This window comes from Staurois parvus, unplaced genomic scaffold, assembly GCF_062004578.1.
Source record: "Staurois parvus isolate SC_StPar_1 unplaced genomic scaffold, SC_StPar_1.0 ptg000827l, whole genome shotgun sequence".
Classification (NCBI taxonomy): Eukaryota; Metazoa; Chordata; class Amphibia; order Anura; family Ranidae; genus Staurois; species Staurois parvus.
This window is the reverse complement of record NW_028318623.1, coordinates 3446798-3464660: the sequence shown is the minus strand read 5'-3', so window position 1 is coordinate 3464660 and position 17863 is coordinate 3446798. Positions and strand designations below refer to the sequence as shown.

The following is a 17863-nucleotide window of genomic DNA, read 5'->3' as shown; positions in this document are numbered from 1 at the left end:
CAGGATAATGGGCTGTTGGAGAAATAAAAGAGCAGCGCATCTTGAGAGCTACAAAGTGCCAATATGAATCATATCCCTGACATCTTGAATAACCAGAGGATTCGAAAATGTGAAACTTTCTTCCTTTTGTTTTCACTAGGGCAAAGCAGAGACCAGGGTGGAGGCAAATACGTCACACTACAAAAACCCTAAAGAATGAAATGAAATAGCAGTTTAAGATTTATTTCCTGACATCATCTAGGCCATTATGTTTAATTCTTAATGGGTATACGAAGAATATGTACGCCATACGATTTTGTTTTCCTAACAAGAAATGACCCTAATGCCATAATTTTAAAAAAAAAATGGCCAAGGCAAAAGTGTATGTGATATCTACTTTAATGTGCACGTCAAGCCAAAGTTATTTTACAAGTTTTTGATAGAGCGGGAAATAATTTGAGTGTCTTCTGCTATTCAGGGTACTGTAAGAAAGATTTGACTTCCCTTCTTGTCCTTTCAACAATGAAACCAGAAAGGAAGTGAGGGAAAATTTGCAACATCACTAGCAGAAATAAAAATATTGAAAGGGTTCTAGCTTTTCCCTGCTCTACTTAAAAACAAAATTTTAAAAAATAAAAAAATAAATGAATAAATAAAAAAAAAAAAAAATATATATATATATATATATATATATATATATATATATATATATTTATTTTTATTAAATTTTTTTTTTTTACGTTACTGTTGGAGAATACCTTGTACTTCCTGTCTGGTAAAAGCAGGACAGAGAATGAGGGTACATTATTCTAACTGATCCCCAGATAGCAGTGACAACCTGACAAGGGTTCTAACCTTTCCCCACTCTATCTAAAACAAAGAAAAATAAAGGTTTTGGCTAAACACACACATTTTTTTTGCTGAGATTTTCTAAATTTGGAATATATTAATTGGGGGGATCTGACTTCATTGGAATAGACAGTCATTACCCCCGGTTGACATCTATGCGGGTGGTGTTGCTGCGGATCCACACAGAAATCCACACAGAGAAATGTGGACCCGCGGGCGGGTGCCATTTGTTCTAATGGCACGCCGCCCACACTGCAAAACGCAACCATACTGGGAACAAAGGTTCCCATGCAGGCTGTGTTTTCCAAATAAGTGCAGGGACTTCTTCCCTGCGTGTCACGGGCATGGGAGTCCATTCAAATAAATGGGCTCTCGTGCCCGTTCAAAACGCAACCCGCACAGCTGCATATATTTGAACCGGGGGGTTAAACAAAAAATTATTTGGTAGTTGTTTGTTGGCCAAGACTGCAGGATTATTTGGCAAACAAATGACATCAGTAAAGTATCTAATATGGAAGGTTACCTTATGAAAGTTTGCTATGTACTGTTTATGATGATGCAGCTTTATCACTTTGCCAAGTCTTACGAGAAATGAACTAGAAGACCAGTAGACTTTAGTGCCATATGATACATATGGCCAGGGGCGGACTGACCTCTTGGAAACTCGGGCACTGCCCGAGGGCCCGGGGTCAGTAGGGGGCCCCATGAGATGCCCCTGGTACCTTTTTCATAGCCTTTTTTGAGTTTGGGCAAGGACACAGGGGCCCCATGATCCCCTATTGCCCGGGGGCCCCATGAGCTGTCAGTCCGCTCCTGCATACGGCAAGTAAAAGTCACTTAGGCGCAAAATTTCGGGGAGGCCATATGCCACACTTTGAAAACACTCTTTGGCATCTGGAGACAATTATGCACGCCCTACCTTCAGTCTTCTACTTGGTTTCTAACTTACAAATAATTTGATCTAAGTGTCACTCTCAAACATTTCTACTTGATCAAACACAATTCATCGGCCATATACTGTAGTAGATGAGGAACAAAACCAATGCACCCACACTACATGCTTTACCTAATAAAACAGTAAACTTTTTGTTTTGTCCAGGAAGTAGAGTTCCTGTTAAAGTGACGTTTTACATACTAGATGTCAGAATAATTCTATGGTGCTCTAGAGGAATTCAGCTCAGCTGTATCGTCTCCCGTGAGTCACACATCCATACATAACCAATAAATAATAAGTAAATATAAAATAAGGCTATTAATCTCAGATATCCATTGATTATCTCAAGTATCTTTTTACTCTGCAAAATTTCTCATAGCTAGTATGAGAACAACTAGATATAAAGCCTGACCACGATGAGTCTATCCACAGTCTTAAAAGTAAATGAATAAATAAACAAAAAATAGACAAAGTTAACTAAGACAGTGTTGTGTCTGAGGTTAAAGAAACCAGGGTCTCAGTCACAACAGCACAGTGGTCCTTCGGCTTTGGCTAAAGAGCAAGAGAGAGCGCAGTGCCTACTACAAGCATAGAATTGACTGTTGGAAACTGCGAGTGAAACGGGAGCAAATTTGACCATCCCCAACATCTTTTCAAGCAGTATTGTTCTTTAAATGTTTTATTTTTTTTTTTCAAAATGTGCTTCTTGATTGTTGACTGACAACCAGGGGAGCTTTAACAATTATAGTGTATTTATCACTGCACACAGCAAAACATTTTTTGTGAAAATAAACTCAATAGGAACTAGTCACATGACCAGGTCAAGGATTATCTTGATAAACAAGCACCTTCATGACCATTAGTCTAGCTCCCCCCAATATGCATTGCTATGTGCTTGAAAAAAAGACACTATTCCGAGATGATCAAAAATACCTAAACTCAATGTTCAGTAGTCTAGTTAGTAAAAGGTCAACTATGCAACCCATTCTTTTACCAAGAGAAAATAAAAGACTCAGTCCTGATAAAAAAAAAAAAATCCTTTGACTGTCTACAAGAGATAATATTCCATCCCATTAGCCAACAAATATATACTTTCAGTTCTCAGCTACAAAGAAAAGCTGATTTCCATTTTAACTTCTCTGATATCTGTAAACCATAAATAAGTTTAAAAATGCTAGTGCTTCCAAAAAGCAGTACAAAGAAGAGGTTACCCGGAATTTCTAGGTTGTCAAGAGACCATTTAGCCCTGGAAAGCAGTTTAACACAATCTAAAGATCATTGGGTGCCCACTTCATTTACCGTTTTAGAAGCATAATATCCCCGAATTTCATACCAGATGGCAGCAATTAGATGACATTTTCATTTAAATCAAGTTGGGTTGGCATCTGATTTTTTTGTGTTATAATTTGGCAAAAATGTTGTTTTCAAACATTTTCTGACAGTCCACATACAGCGTTTCCACGGCATAGGGAAGACTCTGCTTATTCCTCTGTGAATTTTTGTCCTCCCCTTGTTTATTATTAGCAACTGAGATTTCTATTCAGCCAACACGTTTCACTTTCGGCCTACCAGACTACATTCTGTGTTTACAGTTAAGATGTAGGAAACAGATAAAGTGGGGCACAGTGAAAATAGAACACTGCAGTGCTAGTGTGATCTCCTTATTCATTGGTGCCTCCAGCTACTGAGCATACATCATGGCTCAAGATAAAGCCTTCATTGCCCCCACATAGTAAAATAAGCAGCTGGTGAATCAATCATTTCATGAAAATTCTGTGCATTTTGTTACATATATATATATATGTATATAATCTATATAGTTTTTAAGATTTTTTTTTGTTTTGCTATTCATTTGGATTCAAAGTACATTCAGATCCTCTACTTTAGGGACCTTGTACCAAATCTTTATAGGTTTGTAGGGATGAATGCCGAGATGTTGAACCTATGGAACCCAATGACTTTAAATCACCTCTCCAAAAAGAATTTTAGAGCTCGGTCAATGTTCATTCGATGGCCAACTCTGGTAACTCCCAGGTCAATGTAATCCTCCTTGGTCAGTGATGGTAAGTGGCTCCCATCAATCTCATTGTCTAGAAAATGTTCTCGGTGCTCACCAAGATTTAAATACTCCAACCAATCAGCCACATCATACTTTGTCCAGAAATGGATGGGCTTAGATGCAAATGGTTTTTCTGTTGGGGGTAGAATGAAATGTGTTGGTGATAGAGACCTACTGCCCGTTTGGAAGCCAGGGAAAGCATCTCCTCCAGTTGTGGGAGAGCCCCTCAGGTCAAAGACCCCCGTGTAAACAGGGGCAGAAGGCAAGATGGGTAAAGAAGAAGGACGCGGTGTAGGGCTTATTTTGTGCTCCGTTGGCAAGGCTGAGGGACTTGGTGCTCTTCTCAGAGTTGGTCGAATGTCAAAATCCACACTTTTGGGATGTTTTGGAGTAGGCTGTGGGGATTTAGGCCAGTTGTGAAATAGACTGCTCACAGGTTTAGAAGAGATTAAAGAAGCAGCAGAGTCATCGACTATCCTGTAATAAAGTAAAGTAAAGCAGGTTACAAGACAATAGTAATCTCTCTGTATTACAACCAGATAAGCTATATGCAAAGGTACAGGTCATTTTCAACCATTCAGGAGTAATATGGAAGAAACTAAAGCAAATGTACAACTGTAAAACACATCTATGAAACTTTCTAGAGAAGAGTTTTTGATTAAGCCTGTATGGGTTCCAAACACTAATTTAATTGTTTTTTGATCAAAATACAGAAGTGCAAGTTCAGGCTTAAAGTAAACTTCAGGCAAACAGCTAAATACGTAGAAGAATTATATTTGTTTTGCATTGCACTATGTGTTTGACGTTTTCTCTCCCTATTTGTTTAAAGACATGTCTGTTGTGTACATTTTTCTCTGTATTTCACGGCCTGTACAATGTCTAATGCCAATTGTCTATGCCTTTCCCCCTATGTTTCAAAATTAATAAAATGTTTGAACAAGAATTATATTTGTAAGAGCTGTTTTACCTATCAACCACTTGTATTTCTGTCCTACAAGTCCTAAAAATTTACAAAGGTCTGCCGCACAACACAGCTCGTAAGACTGAAGATGTGAGCATGCTCTGCTGCAGTTTCACTCTCCAGTTACAGATCCCCTCGCTACAATGTGACTAGACAGTGAAAGGAGAAGCAGCAAACTGATGAGCCACTGTCCCTGTTTATTGATATTTATATAATGCCGACATTTTACACAGCACTTTACATACAGTATATATTGTAGATTCACATTGGTCCCTTCCCTCAAGACGTTTATAGTTTAAGGTCCCTAATTCACATTCATACCCACATGGAAGAAAAATATATTTTAAATATATTTTTAAAAATATTCTTCCCAAATATTCTTCCCAAATATATTGAGATATATTTGAAATACTACAATTGCGTATTCAATATATTTCAAAATATATTTCAATAAATATATATGTACTGTATGTTGAAATACGTTTTTTATTACAAAATATATGAAAAATATTTTTAGAAATACATTTTCAAATATACTGTATGTCTTTAAAAATACATTTAATCTACATTTTTGGAATGCCTTTTCGAATATATATATAAAAATATATGTTAAAATTACCTTTTTATATGTTAAAAAAATTTGAAGAATATATTTAAAAAATATATATTTTTAAAAATATTTTTCATATAGTTTGTAATATATAAAAAATGCATACATATATATATATATTTTTTTAAAATATGTATTATTTATTTCAGGTACTTATATAGCGCTGTAAATTTACGCCGCGCTTTACACATATATATTGTACATTCACATCAGTCCCTAACCCTCAAGGGGTGTACAATCCAAGGTCCCTAATTTACATTCATACATATATTAGGGCCAATTTAGACAGGATCCAATTAACCTACCAGCATGTCTTTGGAGTGTGGAAGGAAACTGGAGCACCCGGAGGAAATCCAAGCAAGCACAGGGAGAACATGCAAACTCCATGCAGGAGGCACCATGGTCGGGAATCAAACCCATGACCCATTTACTGCAAGGCAGATGTGCTAAACACTAAGCCACTGTATTGAAGTATATTGGATATGGACAAAATTGTAGTATTTCAATATAGAATATTTTTAACTATATCTCAAAATATTTCAAATATATTTTTTTTCCATGTGGGTACATACACATACTGGGGCCAATTTAGACAGCAGCCCATTAACACAGGCACAGGGAGAACATGCAAACTCCAGGCAGCTAGTGTCACGGTTGGGATTTGGACCTAATGGCCCAAGTGCTGCCAGGCAGGAGTGCTAACCACTATGTTGCCTCTGTTACTCTTCCAGCTGCTCACTGCACATGCGTACTGTGATGCGCAATATGAATGGCTCTGCAACTTTCTGGGACCTGTGATGTGTCCTATAAGGCCGTGAGGGAAGGAGGGGGGGGGGTGAACATCTACTTGGATTGCTGTGGTGATAAAGCGGAAAGTGGGAGCAGGTACGTCTCAAAACCAGGTCCTGTCCACATCCCCCCCCCCCCAAAAAAAAAATGTGGAGCAGGAAGAGTGGAACTTTCCCTTTTGGGTGAAATTCTGCTTTAAATGATAATTCCGTACATAATAGTGTAATTGATAGATGCTTAAATTAAGACCAAAAAAATGGTGGTGCAACCGGTCAATTTAATCAGCCCCGTTTTTCTGCAAAGCTTAGTCTGCATTTGAGTGTAGCAAAAAATATAAACACACATTACCCACATGCCGCCCAGCCACTGTAGAAATACGTTGGCAGGGTGGCACGGCTGGGCAAAACCAAGTTTTAAAACGTGTGTTTGTAAAACAGGTAAGGGGTGCGCGCGAGGCGCGCCACCGCCCTACCTGTCCTGCCGATCATGGCCGCGGATGTCAGTCGCCGGGTCACAGCCGGTCGTTACCAGCTGTGTCCCGTCAATTAGCGGCAATCACTGACAGAGAGCAGGGCTGCAGTAGCTCTGCTTTCTGTCAGTTCCCTGTCAGCTCCTGACATGCTGAGCCGGAGAGCCAAAGAAGAGTTTATCTCTCCCGATCAGCTGTCTCCCCCCCTGCCCCCTAGTAAAGTACACCCCCGCCCCCTAGTAAACCACTCCCCTCACACAGTTAACCCTTTCAGTAATTAAAAAAGTTAACCCCATCCTCCTCAGTGCCATTAGTAGTGTCAGTGTTTTTTTTGTGCACTGATCACTGTATTGGCGTCACTGGGGATGTCAGTGACCCCAAGTCAGTACCCCCCAATGTCAGAATGTCCGCCGCAGTCCCGCCATAAGTTGCTGATCGCCACCATAAGTCACTGATCGCCGCCATTATTAGTATAAAAAAAAAAAAAAAAAAATCCCAGGATCTTTACCGCCATTTGTAAACGCTATAACTTTCACGTAAACCAATTAATTTACACGCATTGGGTTTTTTTTTTAGCAAAGACATGGAGCAGAATACATTTTGGCCGAAATTTATGACGAAATTTGATTTTTACATTTTTTTTTACTGGACATGTTTTATAGCAAAAAGTCCAAAATATAGTTTTTTTTTCTCAAAATTGTCAGCATTTTTTTTTATAGCGCAAAAAATAAAAAAGGCACAGGCGATCAAATACCACCGCAAGAAAGCTCTATTTGTGTGAAAAAAAGGACATAAATATCATTTGTGTACCATATTGCATGACCGCGCAATTGTCCGTTAAACAATTTACGCCATTTTTTTGTTGTGTATCTATACCATAGTTTGTAGACGCTATAACTTTCACACAAAGCAATCAATATACACTTATTGGGATTTTTTTTACCAAAAACATGGAGCAGAATACATTTTGGCCTAAATTTATAACTAACTTTACGTTTACTATATATTTTTTATAGCTGAAAGTAAAAAATATAGTTTTTCTTCAAAATTTTTGGTCTTTTTTTGTTTATAGCGTGAAAAATAAAAAGTGCACAGGTGATCAAATACCACCGAAAGAAAGCTCTATTTGTGTGAAAAAAAGGACGTAAATTTCATTTGGGTGCAGCATTGTATGACCGCGTAATTATCATTTGAATTAGTACAGCGCCGAGTAGCAAAAAGAGGCCTGGTCATTAAGGGGGGTAAATCCTCAGGAGGGCAAGTGGTTAATAAGAAAGTAATCTACTGTGTCATACTATTTAACTCTTTTGCTACCAGGCCCTGCCTCCCATTTTCACCTCAGGTGACTTTAGCTATTTTACTATTTTTCACTTTTTTACACATACAGCTTTGAAAGTTATTTAAAAAAAACAAACCATATATTTTCTGAAAGCATAGGGCCTGTGAAATTAAAATATGGTGTTTCTGATTTTTACACCCTATGATAGTCACACAAATGTTTATCAAAATTATTTTATTAAATAAAAAAAACCACTAAAATCATTTTCAGTACACACAGATACAGCTTAACTTAAAGCTCCCTTTTCCTGCCTTCACGTATATGTGCAAGAGGTTTATAACCACACTTTTTTCTAATTATATAAAGAAAAAAAACCCAAACAGTTAAGTTTTAAAGCTGTTTCCTTTACTTACTGTTATAAAACATGCCAAGACAGTACAAACACCCAAAAATTACCCCTTTTTTTGGAAAGTGAACACCCCATGGTGATCTTTTTTTTTGCCATCATTTTTTGATGAAGAAGACTTGCTGTTATTGAGGTGGTCAACAACAGGAGCTTGGTAATCGTGCATTATATCCAACGGATACTGTGTGAGGAGGATTGAGAGGAAAGGGTAATGTGCAGGGTAAGGGAGTGTTTACATTTGTGATCACTGTGATTGGCCATTACAGCCATCAGCATGTACAGAGCCACTCTGATTGGCTCTATGCATTGTGCCTGTGATCTGCATTATCCAACAACAGTGCATTCACAGGCAAAGTAGTAGTAAACAGTTAAAACAAGGCTCCAGAGAACCATGGCCACCAGACTGTCATTTTAAAATGTATGGCAGCAGGCAAGTGATTAAATACCACATATATTTTTTTTTTTTAAAGCTAAATGTTTATTTATGCAGTGAAGGAGAGGTTGTGGGATTTTATAGGTGCACAGCAGTAACTAGAAATTTTTTTTTTTCTACTTTTCACAATTTATTGATATAATTAAAATTCCATTTTACAGTATATAAAACCAATTTCAACAAACTTCACAATCACATGATGCTTGACTGTTTATTGCAGTGTACAGATGATATTTCCCAACATGTTTCACTCAACCTGGGCTTCTTCAGGGGAAAAACAAAGGCAAGATATTCGTAATACAGTCCCTCGGGAATGCAATATCAATGTTGCTCTTGGAGCGAGGAAAAATGTGTTGAATGAAGGACTCAAGCATCCATGTGGTTGCAGAAGGTACACAGAGGACCGGATTAAAAAAGGGTTAAGAGCAGATAGCCACACCTGGGTGTCAGAGGTCTGTCTTGCCTCGGTCCAGCGGTGTCCTCCCCACAGCCCGTTTCACTGGCCGTCCTGTGTTCCAGGTGCCGGCATCTTCAGTGTGGGCACCCGGTTGTGACATCTAGCCACTTCACAGCTGGGTGCCCACTGCGCATGCACCTCCTGAATGGCCCCGTCGTCCATCATTGCTGCGAAAATTGGCAGAACGACAAATTTGGCTGATTTTTTTTCCAGCAGGACCGATAATCGAAAAGGGCAAAAATCACTAAAAAACGGCTGACCGATTACCGCACTAACGATCCGAAAATCGGCCGAATTTTCTTTCGGCCGATTTTCGGCCGTTTTTCATCCCATCTATGTCCCACATAAGTGCCACCATTGATGGGATCCAGTGAGGACACTGTCCTGTGATGAACCAATATCTGTAAGGATCATGGTGTGATCCTAAAAGCGAGCTGGCCCTTGTGCTGTAAGGAGGTGAGGGGGCATTTTGGCCACTTGAGGATTTACACTATTGCTGTGACCACGCATACACTTCATTGTTGGAGCACGTGTATATGTTTTCAACTATTTTGGACATTTTTGTATATATATTTTTGTGTGTTTATGAACCATTATTTACACTTTTTACATGTGGACATTTGGATGTGGTTGATTAAGTGTGGTTTTGTGGCACTTATCACTATTTGTATAGGTTTATATCCCCATAGCAGAGGATTCACTTTTACTTATGTGCACCATTGTTTTTGAGAGTGTTTGATCCCTCAATTGTGGATGGGGGGGATTGTGGTAATTTTCACTAATCTATAGGATTTATTCCTTCTTTTTTTCCCACATTATCACTGTATAATATTTCACCATTAGAGCATGGAAGGATCATATCACTATATATATATAATCTTTTGTATTATTTTACATTTGTATGTTGGGATTTATTTATTGTATTATTAGCGCTACACTATGTAAGTAATTTTCTTTATACACACTTATTGGGTATAAGTTTGAGTGTGAGCAGCTTAGGGCTAGGGATTATCCATTTAAGCGCAGGAGGATTTGTTATTATCGATGGTAGGGGAGTGTGACTGGGTACATATACACGACTGGTGGGTGGACTAATTAAAAGCAATGTTGATATACTAATGGCAAATAGGCTGTTCACTTTGCAAGGGAATTTGCACCAAAGTTTAGTGAATAAGGTGAAGCTCTGCTAACTTCCATCATACAATCATGTGCAAGCAAAAATGCAGCTTTTTGTTTTTATTTTCCTTGCGTGTGATTGCTTTTTTTTTTTGCAAAGTGAAACTTCACCACATTCACTAAACTCTGGGGGCAAATTCCCTTGCAATGTGAACAGACTACCTGCCTTTAGTAAATCAACCCCATTGTCCCTTTGCTGCAGTGGAGTAAAGCGATGGTTGTCCTTTCGGGCAGAGAACAGAATTATAAAGACTTCTGGCAGAATAGTTAGTTCACACATATGTATTTAAGCAACAAATTTCTACATCTAACTTGAAATCAGCACCTCATTCAATACATTTTAATTTATCTGTATTCAGTGCTGATAATTGTCAAAAAAAAACCTCCACATCAAAAGACTGCAAATCAATAGTTTTGTGTCAAGTCTCCCTCCACTGTGCAGGGTGTCAAGTTTCCCTCCACTGTGCAGGGTGTCAAGTCTCCCTCCACTGTGCAGGGTGTCAAGTCTCCACTGTGCAGAGTGTCAAGTCTCCCTCCACTGTGCAGGGTGTCAAGTCTCCCTCCACTGTGCAGGGTGTCAAGTCTCCCTCCACTGTGCAGGGTGTCAAGTCTCCCTCCACTGTGCAGGGTGTCAAGTCTCCCTCCACTGTGCAGGGTGTCAAGTCTCCCTCCACTGTGCAGGGTGTCAAGTCTCCCTCCACTGTGCAGGGTGTCAAGTTTCCCTCCACTGTGCAGGGTGTCAAGTCTCCCTCCACTGTGCAGGGTGTCAAGTCTCCCTCCACTGTGCAGGGTGTCAAGTCTCCCTCCACTGTGCAGGGTGTCAAGTCTCCCTCCACTGTGCAGGGTGTCAAGTCTCCCTCCACTGTGCAGGGTGTCAAGTTTCCCTCCACTGTGCAGGGTGTCAAGTCTCCCTCCACTGTGCAGGGTGTCAAGTCTCCCTCCACTGTGCAGGGTGTCAAGTCTCCCTCCACTGTGCAGGGTGTCAAGTCTCCCTCCACTGTGCAGGGTGTCAAGTCTCCCTCCACTGTGCAGGGTGTCAAGTCTCCCTCCACTGTGCAGGGTGTCAAGTCTCCCTCCACTGTGCAGGGTGTCAAGTCTCCCTCCACTGTGCAGGCCTGCAGAATCTCTTGACAGAAGCCCAGGTGATGCTATCATTAGAACAGGTACACTGATCTGTCAGTGTGACTCATCCTCCAACTGATATCCCTACATTCCTTTCACAGAGCCTGAGATTCAGAGCTGAAAAATAAAACATTAAATGCAGAGAATGCAATATTACTCCCCAAAAAATGTTTTTTCTTAATGGAAACCTTTGTTTTGCTCATAAAACACAAAGCCACAGTTTCATCTTAACACTAGCTCCACAACAAAAAAATGTTTGCTTTCACTCCTTACTGCTCCCACATGTGAAAAGAGTTAAAGCCATAGTTCAGCTTTTCAGAAAAAAATGAAAAGGTGAACACCCTTCACCCTCCTCACCCCCTTGGTCCCTGTTGTACTTACCAACGTGGGTGATGAGCTGCCATTGCCCCCGCTGCTGAGGTAGCATTCCAGGGATTTGAAATCCCTGCTGTTCTTCTTCTTCTTCCCATAAAAATCATGTGCAAGTTACAAAAACCTGTAATTTGTATGCACATGACTGGACGATGAAAGTCAGTAAAGTTTCACCTCATTCACAAAGCTAAGGGAAACTTCCCTTGTAAAAGGAACAATGTATTTGTCTTTAGTAAAATGACTCCCCACGAGTCAGTCAACAAATTCCAAACAATACTCTCCCTGTGTGGCTGATGTCCTTTCACAACGGTTGTTAAGAGAGAGAAAGTAACTGCAATGAGTTCCTTCGAATGACCAATCAACAAACTCCAACATTCAATTCAAAATTTGGAATTGCAATTGTGTAAATATGTAAAAGTCACATCAAAGGTTACTTTGTTAAGGTATACACTATAATAACTCAAAATATGCAACCAGTAAAAATATACTGTACTTTTCATACAAGAGGGAACATAAAAAGTCATATTACTCATCAAGTGAATGGGTCCAGTTTCACTGAATACATATGGAACTTACTTAAGAAACAGATTTTACATAATAACTTACCTATGTCTCTGTATAGAGGTTGGTCTCTCTGGTGTAAACGATACTGCTGATTCTGGGGGCCTTGACCAAGACACTCCACTTATATGCTGGAGCTTGGAACTTAACTCTGTCATCATATTTGTCTTTACTGTAGAGACCGGAGAGGTTTTTTCCTGGGAGTAATCTTCCCAAGGCAGAGTGGGAGATTTCCGCTGAGAATCCTTGGCTGCCTCTGCAGGAGCACTGAGTGAAGGCCCTTTAGATGGTGTTAGAGTAAAGACATTGTCCGTGCAGGGTGCAACTGAAATAGTGGTACTGGTGGCAGTAATGGGATCTCTGAGTAGTCCAGGTGTTCTGCTTGGGAAAGTCCGGGATCGTATTTTATTTTGGAGAACAGCCTTTTCAGCACCAAATGCTTGCCCATCTAGATAAGTGATATAAGTGTCTAGAAGCTCTGTTCCTTCTGCTGAAAGCCCAGACAGACTTGACAAGGTAGAAACGCTACTAATGGTCTCCAAATGGTGGTCACTGCTACTTCGACTATCAATTTCCTCTATACCAGAATCAGTCACAGTATCTATGGTGTCTGAAGCTGGTATTTGGATAGATGACACAACAGATGAGAAATTGACATGAGGTTCTTTGAGTTCTGGTGTCTGAGTTAAATTGGCTACTTCACTGTCATAAGAAGTGAGACTAGAAGTTGTAGAATCTAGAGCAGGAGTACTACTAGAATCAGGTGGAGGCGGGGGTACAGGAGGAGGCAACGCTGATGCCCCACCTGATGCACCTGGTGGGGAATCAGGCTTGTCAAAACTATTTGAAAATTCTAAGGGTGGAGGGAGTGGTTCTGTAAATAGAAATTCATCATCAACATCGATAGATGGTGCTGGGGGAGGCAAAACTAATAATGGGAGCCCGTTCTCTTTGGAGTTTGTCTCATGTGGTTCCACATTTGTGCTAGGTAAGGGAGCGTGATTGACTACTGTGCTGACTAATGGCCTTTCATTTTTTAATTCTTTACACCTAGACATCTTGTTATTTTCTTGTTCTTCCTTGTGAGTGGAGTTATCCATAAAGCGAACATGTAATTCTATCTTTTCTTGGCCTTCTGTCCTCTTCTCCCAAGCTTTTCCGTGTTCAACTCCTTGGAGTAACAACAAGGCTGGGGACCGATGACCAGAACTCTCATCTGATTTTCTGTCTCCAGTTGGGGACACCATAGAAGACTTGTAATCCAGCTCTTTTCTTTTAATTGGGCCTGAATCCCAGAGTCGATGTGGTGAGCTGCTTCGAGATTCTATTGGTGACTTTTGCTCAGCAAACCGTGGAGATGAGGGGCGTGACTTTCTTTCTTCTATTTCATTCCTCGCATGCTGCTGTGACTCTTTTAAAGCTCTTTCTCTTGCTGCCAAAGCAAGACCTAAAGGCGAACTAGGATCTAGTATTTTCCCTGTTAAAGGATGTATAAGGGGCGTGGATCCTCCAACTGGGTTAACATTGGACATTGTCATTGGACTGGAACATGACTGTAGTTGTGGTAAATAGGTGGAACACACAGTGCTAAATGCGCTAGTGGTACTGGGTCCATATACCTTGCCAGATTTGGGCTGGTAGGAGTACCCAGTAGAAATGTCCCTACTTACAGGGGCCGCATAATTGGTGGGAACATTCAAGTGCATGTATGGTTCACTGGAAAACATTCCTTCGTCAATAGATTTGGAATGCTTCAATCTTGGAGCAGGGGTAGGCTCTGTATCTTCATCAGTAGACAGAAAGAGAGCAGACTTTCGACGGGCTTCATTAAACCACTCACGGTCCCGCCGTGCTGCACCGACAATAGCTGCTCCAAACTGGCTTGTGAAGTCAATGTTATCTCTCAGCTGCAAAGAAGGGATAGGGTCTGGCTGGGTTTCAGCTTCCATGCTGCTCCCTTGACTGCTTCTTCCACTACTACTGGTTGATGGGGCCTTTATAATGATTGTAGGTATGGGAATGGAACTTTTTTCATGGGATTTGGTGGCCTGTTGTTGCTGGTGATGTGATTGGTATTGCTGCTGCTGCTGCTGTTGCAAGTGCTGTTGTTGTTCATTTTCCACCTTCACCTGCTTCACTAGCTGACCTTTTCGACGCACTGCTTTGGGTGGGACATACATTGCAGTGCTGGCTGCTCTAGCAGGTAGATTGAAATAACGCATCTCCTGAGCCTGGGACCTCCAACTTCTCATGTTGGCGGTCCCCATTCGAATCTGGTCGTCTGCTCCTTGTTCAGAATCTTGATGGTAAAGCTGCTGAAGTTTCTCCCGTCGCTGAGATGCTTCCATCATTTGCTGGTCAAATATACTTGTCTCCTGACGCATGGTAGGGGAGAAAACTTTAGAATCTCCACTGTGATTGAAGTTAGCTCTCATAACTGGGCTAACCCTGGGTGACGATGAAGGGGCAGTGTTGTATGGTGGATCTGGAGGAGAAGTAGTTGGAGGAGGAGGGATATCTTCTGAACTGGGAACAGAAAGACTGCGGTTGAACTTTATTGGGGGTGCAGACAAGAATGGCTTTTCATCATCTCCAGCACCTGCAAGATATGTGACATGGTGAGAATGAGAGATTCATAGATTGCTATACATCAGAAGAACATGTTAAAAGATAATGTAAAATATATGTGTTTTACATTGTATAAACTACAGTGAATTTCTGGGACCAGCTGTTTTTCTCAGACACTTACAAAATGGGAATTATTTACTTTTTACTTGAAAAAATACGTTTTTCTCATTTTAGAGTGCACAATATTGTAGTCTTATCAAGGCAAGGAGTGTGTTAATCAGGGAAACTTAAATGTTTGCTGCCCAAAGACCCCATGACAGAATAAACCCAGATTGATAAACAAGAACCTACCATATACTGAATATTGAACAGTAGAAATAACAGACAATGGAGGTGACAATGGAAAATACATCAGTAAACAATAGAATTCATATTTATGTAATGCCTGAAGTTGGGGCCCTCAGGTCAAAAGGCACTCAACATATTTTTAAGGATTTTTCAAACTACTGCCGGTGTGGAAGACATGAATAGACTAAAATGTCTGCATTGTCTAGCCCATGATGTTGCTGTGCAAGAATATGAGTTTGTGAACTTAAATGGACAGGGTTGGGACCAGGGGCGGACTGGCCATTCGAGCAATCGGGCACTGCCCAAGGGCCCGGGGTCAGTAGGGGGCCCCATGAGATGTCCCTGGTACCTTTCATTGACTTTTTCATAGGCTTATTTGGGTGTGGGCGAGGACACAGGGGCCCCATGATCCCCTATTGCCTGGGGGCCCCGTGAGTTGTCAGTCCACCCCTGGTTGGGACACATTTAGTCACAAGCCAATATAGTTTATAATTCTAGTCATGAAAAACAAGCGTGAAATGGTGTGGCTTTCACAGTCAGCAAAGACATTAACAGATTGATGCAAATGAAGACGAAGTTGACCAGTTTTATAATCAAATTCAGGCCTAGGTTGCCAAGACCTGCGAGCAAGATATATTTCTGATTATTGGCAACTGGAATGATAAGGTGATAATAAATAAAAATAAAAAAATAAAAGGAAGCAAATCATGTGGTTGTGGAAACGAAGCAGGAGAAAGGCTCATCAGTTTCCGTGACTATAATGACCTCTTCATTACTAATTAATTCTCAAGCAATCCATTATACACCTGGACATAACCAGATAAACTTACATAAACTACATATTCTGTGCCAAACAAAGACAGAGCTCAGGTTTAATAACAAAGATATGGCCTGGATCAGATTATGAACATACTATGAACTTTTAAAATGTGAATGCAAAACTGGAAAAAATAACAACAAAACAATCAGATATCACCTAGATAACACACCTACTATCTTTAAAATAAACATCAGGAACACATTTCAGATGTTAGACATAATTGACAATTGATAATTGAAGTTCCGTAAAAAAAAAATTGCCTTGAGTATGTATGCACTAAGCTGTCTATAAAGAGCTAATCCATGAAAAAACAGAGATCAAGCAAATATGGAAATAGTAAACAGGACACCTTTAAAGAAAAGATATCAATACCAAGGACACTTTTTATGTGGCCAGCTATACAAAAAGCCTTCAGTGATGGAATATGAAGTTACAATGGCATTGAGATTGCTGCCAAAAAGGATGTCAACATGAACTTTTAACAGTGCATCAGAATAACTGCAAGCAGGTAAAGAATAAACAAAGTGCTGACTAATATATGCCAATTAATTTAAAAATCAACCCAATGGGCAACAGACTGGAAGAATCAGGTTATATTCCAATACCTGAAAGAACAAACTCTCATTGAACAATTTCCCTGATATTACAAACCAGCAAGATTATTCAATACAGCCTATAAAACTATACTGAGAGTTTCTAGGAATACGTGTTGAATTTAGGAAAGGCAAAGGAAAGAGAGGCATTACTGCAGATTCAGGCTGAATAAAAGAAAAAGCCAAGAAGTAAAAGAAGACAAAACATATGCTTCAATGATTACTGCAAAACCTTCAACTGTGCCAATCATGTGAAAATAGGGAATGTCCTGAAGAAAATAGGTGAACCTGAAAATCTCATTGTTCCTGCGCAGGACCACTACACTACTCAAGAAGCCATAGCCTTAGCAGAAAATGAAAATAGATTAGGACCATATTGGCAAAGGCATTAGACAAGGCTGCATACTCTCACCAAACATAGTCAACCTGTATGCTGAACATTTACCAAGAAAAGTAGGGCTGGAGGAAAACGGTAGAGGTTTCAATATTGGTGGAAGTGGCATCAACAATGCTCATTATGTTGATGGTTCTACTCCCATAACGGTGTAGAAGACATTAAGAGCCTCCTAGAGAAATTAAAATATCCGAGTGTAAAGATGGGACATCTCCTAAAAATCCAGAAAAATCCTGACAACAGGAAATACAGTTGACTTTAATGCTGATGGCGGAGACATAGATGTAGTAAACAGTGTCTGCCTCCTTGGATCAATTTTTACAAAGTGTCCAGCAGTCAAGAAAGTTTATTGGAAGAACAAGCACGAAAGAGCTAGTAAAGACCTCCAAAATGCTGATGAGAACAAAGATGAGAATAGTCTAGTCCATAGTATTTTCTATCACTCTCCATGAATGTGAAAGTTGGATATCTAAGAAGAAGGATAGAAAAGTACAACATATTGACGCCTTTGAACTTCGGTGAAGAAGTCTAAGAATATAGTGGACAACAAGGAAAAAAAAACCAAATAGATCCTTCAAGAAATCAAGCTCAACCATTTACTAGAAGTCCAGATGACGGAACTGAAGCTGTGTTATTTTTGACATAAGAACCAATGCACTGGAAAATAAAATTATGCTTGAAAAC

At 40.0% G+C, this 17863-nt stretch overlaps 1 protein-coding gene across 1 annotated transcript in view; it reads right to left on the bottom strand.

The window, feature by feature from the left end:
* Positions 1 to 3217: 3217 nt before the first annotated feature.
* SHANK1 (SH3 and multiple ankyrin repeat domains 1) overlaps positions 3218 to 17863 on the bottom strand; it is a 724545-nt gene continuing 709899 nt past the window's right edge. The window contains exons 23-24 of the mRNA XM_089655187.1: positions 12502 to 15055; positions 3218 to 4298 (exon numbers count right to left, since the gene is read on the bottom strand). Coding sequence (XP_089511313.1) covers positions 3728 to 4298; positions 12502 to 15055 — 3125 coding nt within the window. The 3' untranslated portion in view covers positions 3218 to 3727. The remainder of the gene's footprint in view (positions 4299 to 12501; positions 15056 to 17863) is intronic.